General features: G+C 33.8%; 1 protein-coding gene across 1 annotated transcript; it reads right to left on the reverse strand.

The window, feature by feature from the left end:
• Positions 1-253: 253 nt before the first annotated feature.
• LOC128989510 (autophagy-related protein 16-1-like) lies at positions 254-19,277 on the reverse strand. The gene is made up of 6 exons (XM_054411407.1): positions 19,106-19,277; positions 13,535-13,808; positions 10,679-10,841; positions 5,170-5,258; positions 2,208-2,346; positions 254-771 (listed from the first exon to the last, which is right to left on the reverse strand). The coding sequence occupies exons 1-6, from the start codon at positions 19,275-19,277 to the stop codon at positions 631-633; spliced, it is 978 nt and encodes a 325-aa protein (XP_054267382.1). The 3' UTR covers positions 254-630.
• Between the last annotated feature and the right edge of the window lie 253 nt (positions 19,278-19,530).

Consider the following 19,530-nt stretch of genomic DNA (forward strand, 5'->3'; position numbering starts at 1 on the left):
CAACTTCTTAAATTTGAACAAACAAAAGATTTGTTTAAAATTGTGCAGAAAATTAGGCCTACACACACAAATTTAAACACACACTAAAACCCCATGCACCAAGGTCTAGTAAACATTCACTATACTGAAACACTCAGTTAAAATGTATTTATTAATAACAAAATAATTATATAACAGATTATCTGTAAAACTAGTTCAAAGGATTGCAAACAAAATGTTATTTTTAGCCCCCCAAAAAAAAACACAGAACAACATTTCACTAAACGTCATTTCTTTAAATAATTCCCTTAAGTTTTAAAATAACAAGTATTTTAAATTGTGATGGTAAATAAATAAAATGAATAGCTTTGAAGAATTTTACACTGTTTCCAAATCATATGGAAAAATTTCACACCAACAAAACCTAGGCTATATTATTTCTATTAAACCAAATGCTAAATCACAGTTTTTCCTCACATCCCCAATTGGTAAAATCCTCTAACAAAATGTTAAAAATCCACACAAACTGCTTCACCTACGCCTACACCTTAGCAGCAATACCACAACAGTTAATACAAACATTCATATCAAGATGGCACTGGGTGGTAGAACATGATCATGATGGCGGTGAAGTGAGTGGATGTTGCCATGCTAAGCTAGGTGGGTGGGAGAAGGTGGAATGTTACCTTTGGACACGTCCCACAGTTTGACTCGTCTGTCTGCGCCTCCGGTCGCCACTACATGGTCCACGGGACTCCATCTCACAGCACTCACTTCACTCTCGTGAGCGTCCTACGGACATAATGGCACTTAACACACACCGTCACAGAAAACCTACAGACTAAGCGAATTTACACGCACGATTGGATTTTCACTAAGTTATTACCTTTAAAATGGCACGTGTATTACCTGAAGGAATTAGGTTAAACAAAAAATAAATAAATCATTCTCAAGTCAAATAGGTCTTACCACGAGACCTACAGTAATAGCTAAATCTCTCTATGGAAAATTTGCAAAAAGATATTTACAAGCAGAACAAGAGAAAAAAATCAGTAAATCCATTTTAGCCGCCCCCTGTTGAACTGAAACCCGTATTTGCCAGACCATCTTGAAAAAATCAAATAAACTGGAAAAATACTAAAATAGGTAGGCAAAGGAATTGTCTGTCATTTGCTGAACAATCAAGTGAACCATGCAACTCAGCAAGTAACTTACTTTTAAAAGTATGGAATAGAAATCTTTTGAACGAACTAGTAATAGTCTCAGAAGACAATTGTAATTCTCCTTTTATAAGTCTCTCTATTAAAAAACCGTACCGTATTTAGATAGACATGTATTCTGATGGTACAGAAATACCAGTACCATATTCTTATTTTAATGTTGGTTGTCGGTACCGATACTTGTTCTATGAACTGATTGTACCAAGCTTCGCATTTAGGTACCAACACATGGCTAATTATGGTCCCCATGTTCCCTTTAAAGTCGCCACTGCTTTGATTACTGTATATGGCATCAAAATAGCACAAGTAAAAAATATATATTGAAAGGGTTGCAAAATCAATTTTTCCTTGAGTATTGTAGAGGGTATCAATAGGCTCAGTACTACCAGGAGGCAGATACTATTTATGGACTACAGTTGTAAAAGATGTTGTGTGGATGCAAAAGTCACTCAAAATAGTTACTTTCTGTTTCCACTTAGAACTGATAAGAATTTATAAAGAATATAAATGTGAAATTGTGAATATTTTAAATAATGTTATTGTATGATCCATTGTGAAAATATCCTTTTACTATTTTACCAAAATCGTATTTAAAGTACTTTAGATTCAATTTCTTGGTGTAATAGATTAGTGGGGAAATTGACAGCAATTGTTTAGAGAACAAAAATGATTCTGCAACAACCAAGATGTAGTTTATATACTATGATTATCATTTCAGTCACTCTAAGTCAGAAAACATATTATGACAATGTCTTTCAATATTGATTTGTTAACTCAGGGCAAATATAGATAAAACCACTACCATTTACCAGTGGATAATCAACCCTCGGTTTAATTGTGTACAAGATAATAATGTTGACACTGTTGGTCAAATTTTAAATTTAACAGATTCTCTTGAAGAGATGTTAGAACGCACACTGCATATTGTACGCTAAAATTTGGTTGTCTTAAGAGACTATTTTTTTACAGTATTTACATCTACTGAGTAGAATGTGTGAGAAGTCTTACAAACTTGATTGAAGGCTTGGTCGGCACCGAGGCACAGAGCAGTGCGGGGCCGATGTTGTGAGCGTACAAGTCAGGCGCAAGTCCACGCATGTCCTTGGCTGCGTCCTCCAGCTCCTTCTGCATCTTGGCGTTCTTTTTTCTGTGTCAAAACATGATCAAATGAGTTGTGGGTTACAGAAACAATGAATCATCACAAATATTGATAGGTTGTTTTATATCCCACTTTCACATCCAGCTCTATCCTGGAACCTTTACACATTATTTGCTTGGCCTAGAGGTTCGCGGAATCTATATATTAATTTGAAACTGTTTTTCTTTGTGACAGCTATTTTGAGAGAACGGCTGGGCGTAGAAACTCGGTAGAGGTGTATAAAGAAAGATCCTGGTCTGTAGATGAGCCATCAAAAGAGAAACATGGAGAATTCCCTCGGGGCTCTGCCCCAGTGGCCTTTAAATTCCCATCCCATGTTATTCTTATGGAGGAAAACGAGGTTTTTGTCACAGCTAATTTGAGAGAACGGCTGGGCGTAGAAACTTGGTAGGGGTGTCTAAAGAAAGGTACAGTAGACTCTCGCTCATCCGGATCGGCCTTGTCCCGACTCCCGGATCGGCAATCGTGATTTTTTTTAGTGGCTCAGTACAGTAGACTACCTCGAATAATGAAAAAACTCGGTATGAATTATTACCGGTGGAAGTGCATATGCCTGGGCTATCATTACTGTGGACCTGGAACAAAATTCGGCCGAAAAAATTATTACTGGTGGAAGTGCATATGCCCGGACTACAATTACTGTGGACCTGGAACAAAATTCAGCCGAAAAAATTATTACCGGTGGAAGTGCATATGCCCGGGCTATAATTACTGTGGACCTGGAACAAAATTCGGCCGAAAAAATTATTACCGGTGGAAGTGCATACGCCCGGACTACAATTACTGTGGACCTGGAACAAATTTCGGCCAAAATATTATTACCGGTGGAAGTGCATATGCCCGGGCTATAATTACTGTGGACCTGGAACAAAATTCGGCCGAAAAAATTATTACCGGTGGAAGTGCATATGCCCGAGCTATAATTACTGTGGACCTGGAACAAAATTCGACCGATGGTGGAAGTGCTATGCCCGGCTATCATTACTGTGGACCTGGAACAAAATTGAAAAAACGTCTATATACAGTACTGTGTATTTGCTCGCCTCTCAATAGTCCGGATTTTTCGTAATCCGGACCGGACGTCCGCCACATTAGTCCGGATGAGCGAGAGTCTACTGTATTGGTCTGTAGGTGAGCCCTCAAAAGAGAAATGATGTAAATTTCCTTGGGGCTCTGCCCCAGAGGCCTTTAAAGTTCACTCTGCAATTTTATTTACATTTCGACCATATGGATAATTTTACACTACTTTTAATGAACCAGCTGTTAATATTAAAATTGTATTCAAAGGTCTACTGAAACTGTCAAAATTAAATGTTTACATTATTATTTCTGATTTTAATGGATTCTCCACTGCATGGCAAGTTTTTTATAGTTTCAACAAAATGATGAATTTATGATACATTTGAAATGTTTTGTTCAAAAATCTATGCTTTAATGCTCTTAGAAAATTTTAAATTATGAAATAAGTGTGACTTATCAATTTCAAAGGAACATATTATTCCTTATCGGGTTAGCTTATACATATTGTAAGGTTGGCACTTGCCTTTTTTTCCTACTTTCAATCACCATTTATTTTTAAATTCAAGAAAGAACACCTGAGATTCATTTATTGGTATAACAGTTTTTGATAATCGGGTTGAAAATTGTGTCATAGATGAGTACGTTGAGGATGAGAGCTGTGTTCAAGTTTTGGAATAGACTAACTACGGAGTCTATGGTTTTGGTAAAGTAGGTGAACTAATGTCAATTCAGGTATTTAAAAAAAGTGTACACAGTGTTTACTTTGATGTACATGTAGCTAGGTTGAACAACGCATCTAAACCTCACTAGATACAAAACATTCGGAAACACAACAGTGTCATCACATCTCATCGCATTTGCATAATTTGTTACCAATGCTGGACTAGGTTATGGATTTGGTTCCGCAAATGTTCAAGATTTGTGATAAAATTTCCTAATTATGGTTCTTTCCAATCCACGAAATACATGCACAGCTTTATGTGATCTATATGGCCAAGGCAAAACTACCCCATAAGTTAATGAATTATCAAGTAAGAACAGGATGATTAAATACATTGGTCGATGTGGCAAGAGAAGGATTTAAAATTGCTGAGATCGAAGTAAGAATGTTACTGCTTTCTGGAGAATCAGATATTTTTATAAAAAAAAAGATGAAGATTTACTTATTTATCCGGATACAATCTGAACAAACTCATGAACAAACAATTATAAGACTCTTAAAAAACCTTTTGGGCAACCTAAAGCCGATAAAAAGAAAGGTAGGAAATATTGTGTTAAACGAATTCATCAATCACGTTTTTTTAGGGAACACAATCGTCATACTTATTATTGCTTATCCTCCCTTCATATAACTAAGATTTTAATGACTTCACTCTATCCAACGCAGTTAGCTGAATTTACATAATACCTCAAGATTAACCGTCGATTTCGACCACTTAAGATAAAATCCATTGGTGATTGGCTGGATTTGAAACTACAAACAAAGTCCTTTGCTCTCTATTGAACGAGCACACTTCTCAAAGAGAGATAATAGGTCACCCAATTCATAATTTGATATTACAATATTAAATACTGGATAAGGTATGCTGGAAAACCAGGAAATATTATTTTACTTATTTAATGTTCAGTAAGGCCTACCAATGTACCGTAATAGAAAGTTGATTAGTCAAGTATGAAAACTTTTACTTATCCCATGATTATCTTATGTTTTTTTTAACCTTGGTTGGAATTAAAGATTTTGTTTATTGATTGATATTACTATAGAATTTGTTTACTATTTTATTATGTTACCTCACAAAGTTTTCATTTTCTTCATTCATTTTCTCAGCATCTTTGGACTTGTACTGCTTTAACCGATCCACAATCTCCCGGTTCTCATCCTGGAAAATACAATCATTAGTAACAAACTAGTGTACATGTTGCTCGAATTCGAGCAATTGCAAAGTATTACAGGAGTTATTTCAAAACGGATAACAGTCATATTTACAATGAATTTAAAAGATTCAACTCAAAGATTACCGGTGTGTAACTCAGACCATGTTTATCTTCATTATTAATAAACCTAAAGCATTCCGGCCGGTTTTCTCCTTCTCAAAATGCCTCGCTGTACAGGCAACACAGGTCATTGATAGAGGGCCAAATTTGAACGAAAAGTTGTTTTGGGGTAGTGTTAGGGCGCATTTTAACCTAATAGTTGAGCCTATTACGTGTCACTGTTCTGTAGCTACGGTCGTTATCACGATTACGCCTCCTGTCTATGTTTCATTGTCGTAGCGTCGGAGGCATTTAAAAGAAAAAAACAACAAATAAACAAATTATATCTACACAAAGCAGCGATAAATTCACAAATTTAAGTTACAATCATACTAACACGATCTGTCATAGCGACACAAAACAACGATAAATACACAAATTTAAGATACAACCATACTAACACGATATGTTTTCGTTTTGGGGGTTATGTTTACACAAACTCAAACAGTACTCAATGCGTTTCATTGAATTGAAAAATAAATAACAGCAATTAAATTATACAGCTGATCAAAATGTAAACAATTATGTTCTTCATAAGGATAACATGGGAACTTTCAAAGCCACTGGGGCAGAACCCAAGGGACTTTGTCAAAAATGTAAGGCCAGTTTGCAAATCTACGCGACACGCTCTTTCCAATGAGACGTCAATGGATAAAATCGGTTAAGAGATGGCGGAGGAGTTCAACCGACAAAGTTTCATGTAGCGTATTAATTATATAGATTACAATTGTACAGCAAAATAAACTAATTACTGTTATGACTAAATTTAAAATTCTAATCACCATCAGTGAATCTGAAATCAAAAATGGACGTTTGAGTACGGTAACAATTAATTATAGACCTCTTTTATTGACATCTTAGTTATAATTACTAATATTATCTTCTATACATAATAGCTGAACAATTAATTGTGTTTATTATTAAAAAGTTTATTTTGTTGATCATACATGACATAAGGTTTTATCATTCTAACAAAGTATTGGAATTATTTACTTGAAGTTGTTTTATAATGTTGTTTTGTAATGTTTTATTTTATTTGAAACGTCCCAAAAAATAATTGTCTGATTAAAATTAAAACTTTAAAAATCTCTACAGATAATTGTCAGAAAACAACAAACCTATAAGTGATTCTACTAATTACTTTTAACTGCCTCGTCTAATTTCCTTGAAAGAAGCCAATAGTTCATGACAGGTCATTTATTATTCATCATATTGACTGCCGTCTCTTCTCCTTTTGTAAAACTGTTCTTATTAAAAATATACACAACTACTTTGATAAATAAATGAATCAATTTATTGAGGTTTGTATTTAAGTGTAAACCAAAAGTTATTGAAATAACATTTTCTTTTTTATTGGATTTAACAGTTATAATTTGTCTTTATAATTTAAAAATGGTCATATTTTAACAGTTATCAAATAGTTATTTGAATTAAAATGTTTCAGCTTAATATGTGAAATATTGGGTAGTGTACCAAATAATAGGGTTTCTCTAGTCCATTGCTTGTTTCCTCTCTCTCATTCATAACGAGTTCAAACATTGTGTAACCACCCAAAAATGGTTCTATGTAAACTCGTTTACAGAAAATGTGAATTAGTTTAGGCTGTGAATCATTAGTTTTTATAAATTCAATATTACCACAGCATTTCTTTTTACAAAAAGATTATTATATCATTTAATAACTGCTGTTTTAATAAAATTCTAGCTATTTTTAAAAGGCATTAATACATATTATTAATAATAATAGTCACTGTGTTAATTTCTTACCTTATAGAATGCCCAAAGCAAAACTCATAACTTTTTTATTAGAAATATTTATTTTACAACACAAACTAAATCAACCAATTTACAGGTCCACTATAACAAAACTTGTTTCACAAAACCATGAATGAAAATGAGGCACCTCATAAATTAAAGCAACTAGACCGGTAAACAAAGCGTTTTATTAATGTACTCGTAAATTTAGAACTGAACAAACGGCAGAGAAACTGGGCAAAAACCGAAGCTGGAGTTAGTCTGGAAGTGAGCAAAATGTAACTTGTTATAAATATGACTCAAAAGTTTGGATTGTTGCCAGGAAGTCCACTGCTGGAGGATTTCCAAACCATCTTCATTAAGCCGCTCTATGACAAACACGGACCAAAATATAGGCTAAATATTTCAAGCGAATATTCCACTTATAACCCAAAACTTCTTTGCCAACATCTAACTGCTATAATCAAATCCCTTATAGCCTAATGTCGCTTTGAAAATTTTCTCTTGGAAATTCTTGGCTACTAAATGTTCTGAAATGTCGACCATAGTTTGAACTTTATATTGTACCAGTGTGTTTACAACTCAAACTTCTATTAAGAATTTACCAGGCACATGGATAAAACACTCCAAAAATAATTGTGCTAGGAATAATTTATACTCAACATTATACCAATATTTTATTGTATTTTTACCATGGTACTTTTTACTGTAGAGATGTGTTAATTAATAGTTGTTTTATAATGTACTTTTCAAAAAAGTCCAAATTCATGATAAATCGATAACAACTTATTCTGAACATGGATACTTAATTATGAGCTGATTTTTCCTTAAACAATGTCGGTACTTGTAATTCGGGTTGTGTAATAAAAACACCTTGTGGATATGGATCAATAAATTCTGAGGTAAAAATATTCTAAATACTTAGGTTTATTGTGTTTACAATATACTTCAGTTGGTTATTCTGATGAATTTTTTAAATACCCTCGCCACAGCAAACCTCCAGACTAAGCAAATTTCCATGTACCTGGCTGGATTTCTACAAAAATATTCCCTAAAAATTGTCAGATTTATTTCCTATTTAATTAACATTTTATTGCAATGTCGATAGCTTAGTATTAAATAAACAAAATGTTCACATTTGGTTTAAATATACAATAAAACCTTGATAACAATACTCTCATGGGGATGGTAAAATAAGACTTGTTATCAAGGTTGACTTCTTATCGAGGTTTGTAATAACATGTGATTAGGGGTAAAATAATTTTTAAGGGGATTTGAAAATGACACTTGTTATCAATGGCGACTTGTTATCGAGGGTCTTCTTATCAAGGTTCCACTGTATCCAAAAACAAGCAAACTACAACAGTTTACTTATTCTCAATAAGAATAACATGGGAATTTTAAATTTACAAATTTTTAAATAGTCTCCGTAACCTGCAACCAATATATCTGTGGGTATACAACAACGCTTCAATGTACAAAATTATTTCTTTTTTTAAACTCTACAAAATGGTTTGGAGAGAAAGTGTTTTTAGGGTAAAAACTGGGAAAATTAAATTTTTACCCCATAAGCCCCCGTACACATAGTCCGATTATGCTAGTTCGCGAACTGCTTAGAATAAATGTAAGTTTACACGTTTGTACCAAATTTCATCTAAATCGGATAATTTTTGCTAGAGTTATCGTGCTAACGGACATATATATATATTTATGAATGCGAATGGATGGTGTTTTTGGCCTCTGGGGACCTCAAAATGAAAAAGTAAATCGGTCACGGGTCTAGGTCTTACCATGAGACCTGCGGTAATAGACTATTCCCTATATGGGAAATTAGCTAAAAAGTGATTCGCAGAAAAACATATGGGTTGTATTCACATTTAAAATATTGAATAAATGTTAGTTGTTGTCGTTACATTAGTTTTGTTTGTTTACTTTTTTATTGAATTAACCCATAGACTCAGGATATTTTTTTTATTTCTCTATAATAAGTTTTTTATATAATGTCGTTTTAGAAATTTAACCTATTGCATATGGAGTACGACAGAATATGAACGAATTTAACAAAAATAATACAAAAAAAGACAAATCTTTGTCCTCTTCCACTATACCAAGGTAAATAGAAGCAAATCAGATGTTGTCTGCAGATACAGTAATTATTAAACTCACTAATGCCGACAACTCCCACCCAAGCCGAACACCGTTGAGGTGGGCTCTCCCACCAGCTAAGCCACACATTAGTGCTTTTATACACACATTAGTGCAAAGTTATTGCAGGTACTTTCCTGTTAAAGGGAACATTCATTATTATCGGTGATTTTTTTCAATGTATCAAAATTTTATCTTTTGATCTGATATATCGATATTAACAAATTGAAACATATCAGCTGACAACTACGATACATAAATATTGTCCAGTATCAACATGAACAATTAAAAAAATTATATATTTATTGACACTAAACTGTTCTAAGATAACCTAACCTAACCAACCAAAATTGCTGTAACATTTCAAAATTCCTATTGGTATTCCCAACATCCCGTTTCTGTTATAAAGCGGAATTTTGAAATGGTGTACCGTAGCAAGTTTGGTTAGTTATTTTAGGGTTAGTTTAGAAAGGAATATTATTTATTTTATTTCTTATATTATTTTTGCTTGAAATAAACAGTCTTCAATTTGTAAATTAAATGCGTTTGAAGATATTAAAACAGAATGAATATAGATCGTAAAAGAAAACAAAAATATCGATGGATCGAAAAATTCATCGATAATAATTCATGTTCCCTTTAACAGGAAAGAACCGTATTGCACAAGTATAAGATTTAAACCCTAGAAAGACTGCAGCACTACACTGGTTAGTGCAACACCTTACCCACCTAAGCTATCACGGCACTATCAGCCGAATGGGGAGGGGTGAAACTAAAAACACATGTTGGTTAAGTGTTTTTTTTGCTAACCGGTTGTTAACTAACGTCCAGGATCCGCGGCTGTGATTAGTGTAAAAACGACAACTCTGTCAACTCTGTGAAATCAGATGACAAGCGAGCGGCAATGCTAATTTCCATTATGTTTATAGGTTTGGTAATGTGATCATTTCCATGCAGTGGTAGGAAAAATCCTTTTATTGATTCTTACAATAGAATTCCAATGTTTACATTTCGATGAAGTTATTAGTTTTGACCAGCTGCCACACAGTTGAATGCAGATACATATACCAAAGAGATAGGTAGTCATTGTAAGAAGCGGGTACAACTGAGTTCATTGTCAACCTGTTGTGAGGCACCAGTAAAGCAGCTAGGCTAGTTTCAGAGAGAGAGGGGGAGAGAGAGAGAGAGAGAGAGAGAGAGAGATAGAGAGAGGGAGAGAGAGAGATCTTTATTAACAATCTTCAAGATTGTAATAGTGTCAGAGAATTACAGTAGTATACATTAGTGGAATTTCTTTATTTCAATCAAATACAAGGTAACCACTCGCTACCAACTGATATTTCTTCACCAAAACCACAAACACTTACTTGAACAGTCCTCAGTTTGTTTTCAAGATGTGTATACATCAGATGAAGAGCTTGGTGTTCATCTCTGAGCACTTGGTTCAAAGCTTCCAGGTCTTTGTTGCTCTTCTGGTACATTTCTATTTCTGCTCTCAAGCTTGTCAAAACTCTGCCATTTTCATTGAGACTGAAATAGAAATAGAAAAATGAATACACTTTAAACATTTAAGAATTCTCACTTTTGTTAATCCTACTATATATATATATATATAATATTATAAATGAAAAAGTTTGGATGTATGGATGTATGGATGTATGTTTGTGACAAGTGAACGCGAAGAATACTGGTCGGATTGGGCTGAAATTTGGCATGATGATGGCTCACATTCCCGATTAACATATAGGCATATTCTTATTTCAAAAATCCTTTCGGGCTCCGCCCCTGCGGCTCTGGAGTTTCCCATGTTAACCTTATGAGAAATGGAATTATTGAATCTTAACAGCTGTTTCAATTAAACAAGTTGGTTCTGTTCTATGATGTTCAATAGCATTAAAGTTACAAGGATTACCAACAGGGTACAGCACTATTTCTTTTACATATGACAACAGCTAATTTGCAACCAAAAGGTGAGTGAGCGTAGCGAACAAACTTCAACCTGGAGGCGAGTTAGCGTAGCGAACGAGCTAACCTGAAGGCATGTGAGCGCAGCAAACAAGCTCCAACCTAAAGGTGAGTGAGTGTAGCGAACGAGCTCCAAACTAAAGGTGAGTGAGCGTAGCGAACAAACTTCAACCAGGACGTGATTGAGCCATGCGAACGAGATAATCTTGAAAATTAAGTTAAACGGGGCAAAGCCCGCGGGTTACAGCTGCACATAAATAAATTTTAAAATTTATTAAAAAAAATTTTTAAAAATAATAATAATAATTTTTTAAAATTTTTTAAATTTTTTTTTTTTAGCTGTTTATAAATTTTTGTGGTGTCAACTTCGCCACAGCTGTCTAGCCTATTCCTTACTTTTTTTTATTTTAATATTTATTTTGTAAGAGCTGATAGTTTATTGCTAAAATAAAATGTTTTATTTTGTTTTTGTTATCATGTAGCGGAGTTCATTTTTATTTTGCCAGTAAAACGTTTGCATTAGGCTATAATTTATGTTCATATATGTAGGGGTGTATAATTTTGTGTAGATATAACATCACTATACGGTATGTTCTTCACTGTAAAATATTTGTCAAAAACAAAAATTTCAATCATAACTACAAAACACTTAACAAAAATAACTTTGTAATTAGAAATAATAAAAATTAGAGCCCTAAAAAAATGACTGTCGATGCAGGACATGAATTTTTTAAACTAGGTGTGCGATTTTAGGTCCGCCAATTGAGCAGAGCATACAAAATAGTAAATTAATAATTTTTTTTTTCTAAATATAATTTGAATTAGAAACAGACTAATGTAACATAACGACTTAAGAAAACTTGTAATAATCTTCATCATACGAGTAGGCTACCAATCATCCATTTACTCTTATTATTTATGCTAGTTAGTAATTCTCTCTATAAAAAATGGCTTAACTAGCCCTGAGAGTTTGTGAGCGGTTTGTGCTTGTAATATACGCTACACAAGAGTTTTCCTACGACCATAATATTAACTTATAATAAACCACAGATTAACTTTTTAGTTAAAAATAACTTATATAAAATTTCATTTAGGTTATGTTAGCTTTTTTAAGGTTAAGTTATTTGTTTACCGGTTGTTAAGTAACGTACTGGATCCGCGGATATAGTTGGTGTAGAAATGACAACTGTCAATCTGGTGATTTAGCCAGCGAGAATGATCCATTCCCGCTCTAGAGCGGCAAAGAGCTATTTTGCATACTGTTTACAGGTATGGCAAATGTGATATTATAATACGATCTGAGCAAGATCGTATTATTGACTAGTAATTTTTAAATGTTATTGATGTTTATAAGAATTTTATCCTAATTATCTGTTCTTTTTTTTAACTATGTTACCTATAAAAAAACCTTGGCTGGTTCCATGTTGATTCTGTCTAATTTATTGTTATCACTCAAATGTTTAAACTTGTTATAATTTTCTTTGTCCTGAATGTTCATTAAATTAGGCCTAATAAATTTGTTTTGAAGTTCATAACTTATATTGCATTAATAGGCCTACAACCATTGACTTTGTCTATATTAAATTATTAAAATGTTTACAGACAATAAATATTGATTGATAATTTCCATGCAGTGGTAGAAAAAACATTCTCCGTCAAATAGTCCCACTGATTAAGATTGCTCAGTAGCTTACATGTTTCGTTGGGAAGACAACATTTTCAAATCTTGGATCTCGTCAAGAACGTAATTAAAGCCACCAAGACACGAACATAAAAACCTTAAAAATTGTACGTATACACAAACATTTAGATAACACTATCATTATAATACTGATTTCGTCCGGCGTGGCCCGGGGTTTGTTTTCAGAGTAGTTTAAAATGATACATGCATTATCAAATTGAAATTTGTTTGTTGAAAAAACTTGCTCACTGTTTGTCGAAATAACCCTAGTAAGTTTGGCTCTAAACAATAAGCCTATGTTCAGCAGTTGTAGAGTGATAAAATTACAAAGTTTGCATAAGGTCTGATCTCAAGCTTTGTGTTTTTAAATTCCGTTTATTAAAGAAACAAAAACAGTCCAAATTCATTTATTGGATCTAGAATCAATAAACTCTATAAATGAGGAATGTGGCAATATGTGTTAGAATAAACTACTTAGTGTTTTCATCCGTGGATATCAATGGTGTACAGTACCAATAAATCCTGAATTCAAGACAATGATAGGTTAAGGTGGTATTTTCTAGCCTTTTTCGCTTACCTAAGTTCGAGTCTAGAAATATGTTTTTCTTTCTCCTGCAGTTTGTTGTTGAGATCAATGATCAACTGAGCGTTCTCGCTCCTCCGCTTGTGCAGCTCCGTCAGCTCCTCTTGCTGACTAAGAATCTTGTGTTCCAAGGCAGATATCTTGGTGAAGTCCCCTCCACTGCCGTGGGCCCCGGGAGATTGACTACCTTGTCTCAGTTTCTCTATTTGGATGTTGAGATGTAGATTTTCATTCCGCAACGATAACGTTGTGTCAAATAGTTGATTGTCTGGAAAGAAAATTTGATAGCATGTACCGGTACATAAAGATGAATTAATATCAAGCTTATTGTGCTGTGATCATTTTTTGTGTGCTTTCAATAAACTTACTTGGAACTTTTTTTATAGGTGAGTTAGTTGTGTATTCATTCCTCCATCCTTAATACCTACATTCCTAAGCCAGGTAAATGTAGGCCTACACTATTTTCTGTGTCTATGTTAAGATGTGTTGTATTTGATTTGCAATAGGCAGCTATGACAAATCGTAGAAGGAGATATAGGCTACTTCAAAATGTAGCAGCCACCACAAATTGTATAGGTGCCAATTACTTTATCTTTATATTATTTCTAAGTTTAACTCGCAAGATGCAAATTAAGAATAATACATGTCAGGTGACTTAAGAACTTAGGAATTAATGTGACTCTTGATGGACAAAACATGTTGTAACTTAAAGCCCATGTGATTATAAACAACCTTTTATAGGCCTATATGTTACACATGAATAATGAATATAAGTTTATCATATATAGTACGTTCTTAGTGGTAACATTGGCAGTTTTTAGGCAGTAGGCTAACTTACTTTGATATTGATTTATGTAAATTGTTTTAGGTTTGAGGGTAGCATGACAATAAGTTAAGTTTGAAATTTAGAGGAACATTTCATATTTATAGGCCTAAGTTATAATGCGTAGAGAGCTACCCAATGTTTCCATATGGCTAATCTGCAGATAGGGCCTAACTTATTTTCATCAATAGGCATTGATGATTAAGTTAATAGGCAAATGTTTATTAGTTATTTTTTGTGGAATCCCCACCATCGTTATTTTGTTACGTTTTTGAAAAAGAACAATCCAAACCCTCGTGTTGTTACTGTACTATAGCCATTTAATAAGAAAGTATTAAAAGAAAGTAGCCTATCTATTAGCCTTTTGTTAGGTGGTATTGTTAATTAATTGGTTTCCCGATGACAAATGCAATCTGATTCCAGAAACAATCTCGCTTAGAATCTAACCAGTGACCTTTAGATTAAAAGGCGACCACCAAGTCACAATTTTTACAATAAAGCTTAAGATATTTAATAGGCTATTAAATTAAAATCATAGGTCTGAATAATGTGTTGAAATTTCAAGATGTCAAGGATGGGAAGAAGTTTTGATTGAATAAAACACAGTAGGCTAGTCACCATCAATATGTATAGGAAGGATGTTGGGTACAGTTTCTTAACTGGGCTATGCTAATATTGATTGAAACTATAGAATTGAAAATATTGATTAATAATCGATATTTTTTAATATATCTATTATAAAATTGAACTATCATAACCTAACCTAACCAACCAAACTTGCTGATAGTGAAAAAATCGCATGAAGGTTTACTAATCGAATCGATAGTTTCAATCAATATTAGCATAGCCCAGTTAAGAAACTGTACTCAGGATGTTCAACTTGGGTTACTCTGAGGTCTCTTGATGACTCTACCAATAACTTAAACATTGGCCTTCATTTGTTTATAAACTGTACCAGATGCTCATAACCGATGTAGTATGGTATTTTATTTACTGTACTGAATTATTAATTTAAACCCCTTTATAAATGGGCGTTGTATTTTCAGGAATTAACTAATTGTAGTTATAACCTAGCTTTCAAATGAAAGTTATTTGACAACCCAATTTTTAAGAGAGAGCGAAAGTTTTTGTTTGTAGGTTATGTTTAGTGAAAGATGTCTCTGATAGTAAAACTGTAAACTTACGATAAGTTATAAGATCTTCAAAACATTTGCACTGCTGCCGGTTTCGGGTTTGTAATTGAGAAGATATATTTTCTCTCCAATCGCCTTCAGAACCAACATCATTAGTAAATGCCATTTTTACTTTACTCTAATGTTAAAAATTCCAAATAAACACAGCCGACCATCACTGAGATGAATTAAGATTTCCTGACTCGTCTGTACCTGAACCACAACAAAACTACTGAAAAATCTGTCTGCTGTAGGTTAAAACAGATGTGTCTAGAAACAGTCTACTAGATATCTCGATCGATAGTCGATAGACTCGAATGATCACGGCCGCCGAATGATACATAGTGTACATACATACAGGTCCTACATGATATCATGATACATATGTCCGTAGTCCTTTGTCGTAAGAAATTGAACAAATGAGGATAATTTTATTATTACAACCTACCTAAAACTAGTTCTGTCACCGTTAGAGTCAGAATCGTTCATTGCCATAATAATAAAAAAATGTACAGGGCAAAATTCACTAAAAAACTAAAGCAAATAAAATCAGACCCAATCTTCTATCAATCTCTATATATATTAATAGATAAGCATGTTTCTTTAAACCGTTTTTTCTGAGCCCGTGTGCATCGCAGGGAAAATCAACGCATACTGTTAGAAATGATATTTTCCTGTGATGTGCAGAATCCCTTTATAAATAAAAAAAAGGCCCAACAAACTAGAAAAATTAATTTAAAAATTAATATGTGCTACATGAGTTGCCATGCTAGTGGTGAAATAACAACAAAATATAAACAGATAATCAAAATACAAATCAAATAAATTCCAATCAAATATTTATTTACAGAGTGGGGTGAATGTAGAGAAGTCTGTACATTCACATTGCATAATATTTTGGTCGAGTTTACGACCGCTGAACAGTGGACGACATCTAGTATATTTTTAAATGGCAAGCATGTTTCTTTAAAACATTTTTTCTCAGCTCGTGTGCATTGCAGGTAAAATCTACGCATTACTATTAGAAAGATATTTTCCTGTAGGTGTGCAGAATACCTTTATAAATTTAAATAGGCTCAAAAATAAGAACAAAGAAGAGTTTTAAATTTGAAAAAAATAATATGGGTCTTATAGGTTGCCAAGCTGGGGACGAAATAACAACGAAATATAAACAGAAAATCAAAACATATGAAATAAATTCCAATCACATGTTTTTTTTTTTAGAGCGTGGGGTGAAAATAGACAAGTCTGTAGGCCTATACATATTTTTGGTCGAGTTTTCGACCACTGGACAACCTCTAGTCAAAATAAAGATAAGTTAGATATCTTATCAACTATTCCCTCAAACCATGCTTCCGCCCCCTCCGCTGAATTTTTATTTCAGCTGCAGTATTTTTAATACTGTCAACGTCGGAGTATTCTATTGGCTGAGGGACCACCATTACTGCAACGATACGGCTAGTTGTCATCGGCCTCGGTGGTCTAATGGGTAACGTGCTGGGCTGAGAAGCCAAAGGTACCAGGTTCGAAACCTCTCGGTGGCATTAACTTTTTATCAAAGATTTTTGCATTATCAGCAAGTTTGGTTAGTTTGGTTAGGTTATAACAGTTTAATTTTATAATAAAAAAAATTTTAAATTGAATTTGAAGCATTTATAGATTTATTTTATGAACAGAACTATTTTTTTGATAAGTAAACCTTCATTCAATTTTTTCATTATCATCAAGTTTGGTTAGTTAGGTTAGGTTATAACATTTTTATTTTATAATTAAAAAATTAATTTTAAATTTTAAAATTTTTATTTATTTTTTGTATTTCTAATTTTTAAACTCTCATTTTGTCCATATTAAAAAACTGCAGCTGAAATAAAAATCGTGCGCCCCCTCCCCCCTACCATCGTAGCAGCGCGTTCCAAGGCTAGAGAGCGCGTTCACCGGCCACAATAAGACTACCCCAAATATACGTGTCCTGCCAGCTGTTTTTGTAGAAAAGTAATGGGCAATTGCATGCTGCATCAACAAATCTAATAACATTTTAAGCCCTCTTTTACAGACTTTTTGTCTCCCCGTTTTCATGCAAAACGCGATTCTGTTTTGCATACATTAAGAAATGCAATGTATGTATCAAGCCAGAACAGTCATAATCTCGTTTTGCGGCGCATAAACGGCACATAAAAACGTCCGTATACAAGGGTTCTTTATAACGCTTTTCATTGTACACTTTTAGTCAGATATACAATCACAAATATTTTATTCACAAATCTGTTATATTTTAAAACTAAATTTATCAAAACAAAAAAAGTTATTTGTATAAAAAAGTATGTGGATCTGATCTGACTAAAAGTGTTCAATGAAAAGGTTATAACCATTATACATACATGACAGATCCTACTTTAAAGAATAAACAATATTGAATGAGTTAAGGTAGTAGTTAGTTCACACTTTTCTCCTTGATTGAAACCTAGAAAATAAAAATAACAGTAACAGTCCAAGTTAAGTCCAAGGAGATCAGCAGTTATAGTTCTTGAATATTCAAGACTGCTAAATTAACTAAGTCTTTCTGCAGAAGATCTGCTTCATAACATGTTGCCCTTCCAAGGCATGAAAACGATATTTCTGGTAAGCAGTTTGATATATAGCCGTGCTTTCAAATATCATTAATGCCACATCTAAATTTGGACAAACTAAACTGATTGAAGATATTCTTCTATAATTTCTTTCAAAAGCCTTAGTGGAGGGATTTTGTTAGGTTTTTTACTGGGACATTCGGTTTAAAGTTTGAATAATAATGGTTTAATTTACCTCTGTCAATATGGTCCTTGCGTAGTTTGTCACTACTGCAGTTTCGTGCTCGTGGAGCACATCATCAGGTGAAGGTCACAAAAAGTTAAAACATTTTCCTTACGTGAAGGTCGTCAATTTAACACACCGAAAAAACACAAAACACAATCCACAAGCACGAAACTGCAGTAGTGACAAACTACGCAAGGACCATATTGACAGAGGTAAATTAAACCATTATTATTGTTGCTGTATGGTCCAGAGGCTACCCATCATGAAATTAAAGTTTGGGTTTAACATCATTTTTGTTCTCATCTTAGCTGGGGTTTTCTTTTTATGCCTTGACACTTTCAATATAGGATTTATGATGTAGGCCTACAAGCTCATAAAAGAAGCTATCTTCAACATCTGATAAGTGATGAAATTTTTAGATTAAAACCTCCTTTTTAAATAATTTATCTTCCACAATTTTGCCGCCCCTAATATTTGCCACCCTAGGCACGCGCCTAGTCCCCTATTCGGAAATATGTCCCTGTCTTTAACAAACGACACATTTGGCTTTAGAGTTCAGTTGGACGATCCACTGTGGATGCAATTGATGCCATGGATCATTTACAGGCCTTTCGAAGAAAGGTATTTTGACTACATCAAGGGTACAAAGATTGTGGGGGTTGTTGGGGGTTTGATTGTGTTGATCTTGCTACACAAGCTGAAATTTTATGCAATTAAAATAGTGCTCTCAATACTTTGTGGTCTTATTTAACAACTTATTAGAAAGGCGGTACATGCTGATTGCAAATGGTCCTCCATCGTCCTCAACAACTGCGAGATTCCTCCGGGTTATATTTTGGGACCCCTTCTGTTTTTTATTGCCGTAAACGATCCACCCATGAATCTTAGCTGCAGATATCTCTAGGCAGATGATACCACCTTGCTCTCTTGTCACAGTGACCTTTTGCATCTCAAGTCACTATGGTCAGAAACAGTCAACACTGCTGCTGAGTGTTTCTCAGCCACAAGTTTTCTTTAGAATTAATATGAAACCCAATAATTTATGTTTTGCCCAAGACCTCTTCAAGATAATATCCTATTATAGGCTCCCTGAAGATGAACTATGCTGTGTGGTAAAATTTCTGGGAGTCCACATTGACAATCAGCTGACTTATGTTTGATCATATACCACATGGTTCTCTGTACTTGGTTCAGTAGAATGA

The sequence above is a fragment of the Macrosteles quadrilineatus genome, unplaced genomic scaffold (genome assembly GCF_028750875.1).
Source record: "Macrosteles quadrilineatus isolate MER2022 unplaced genomic scaffold, UCM_ALF_1.0 Scaffold_3__2_contigs__length_128488019, whole genome shotgun sequence".
NCBI lineage: Eukaryota > Metazoa > Arthropoda > Insecta > Hemiptera > Cicadellidae > Macrosteles > Macrosteles quadrilineatus.

What these genes read in the sequence shown, in the direction of transcription:
- LOC128989510 (XM_054411407.1), bottom strand. Translation starts at nt 19,277, where the DNA reads ATGCAAAAGGTCACTGTGACAAGAGAGCAAGGTGGTATCATCTGCCTA. An exon ending in TGGAGGACCATTTGCAATCA is followed by an intron (nt 13,809 to 19,105) that starts GCATGTACCGCC and finishes TTTTCTTTCCAG; the next exon opens with ACAATCAACTATTTGACACA. An exon ending in ATTTCTAGACTCGAACTTAG is followed by an intron (nt 10,842 to 13,534) that starts GTAAGCGAAAAA and finishes TTTCTATTTCAG; the next exon opens with TCTCAATGAAAATGGCAGAG.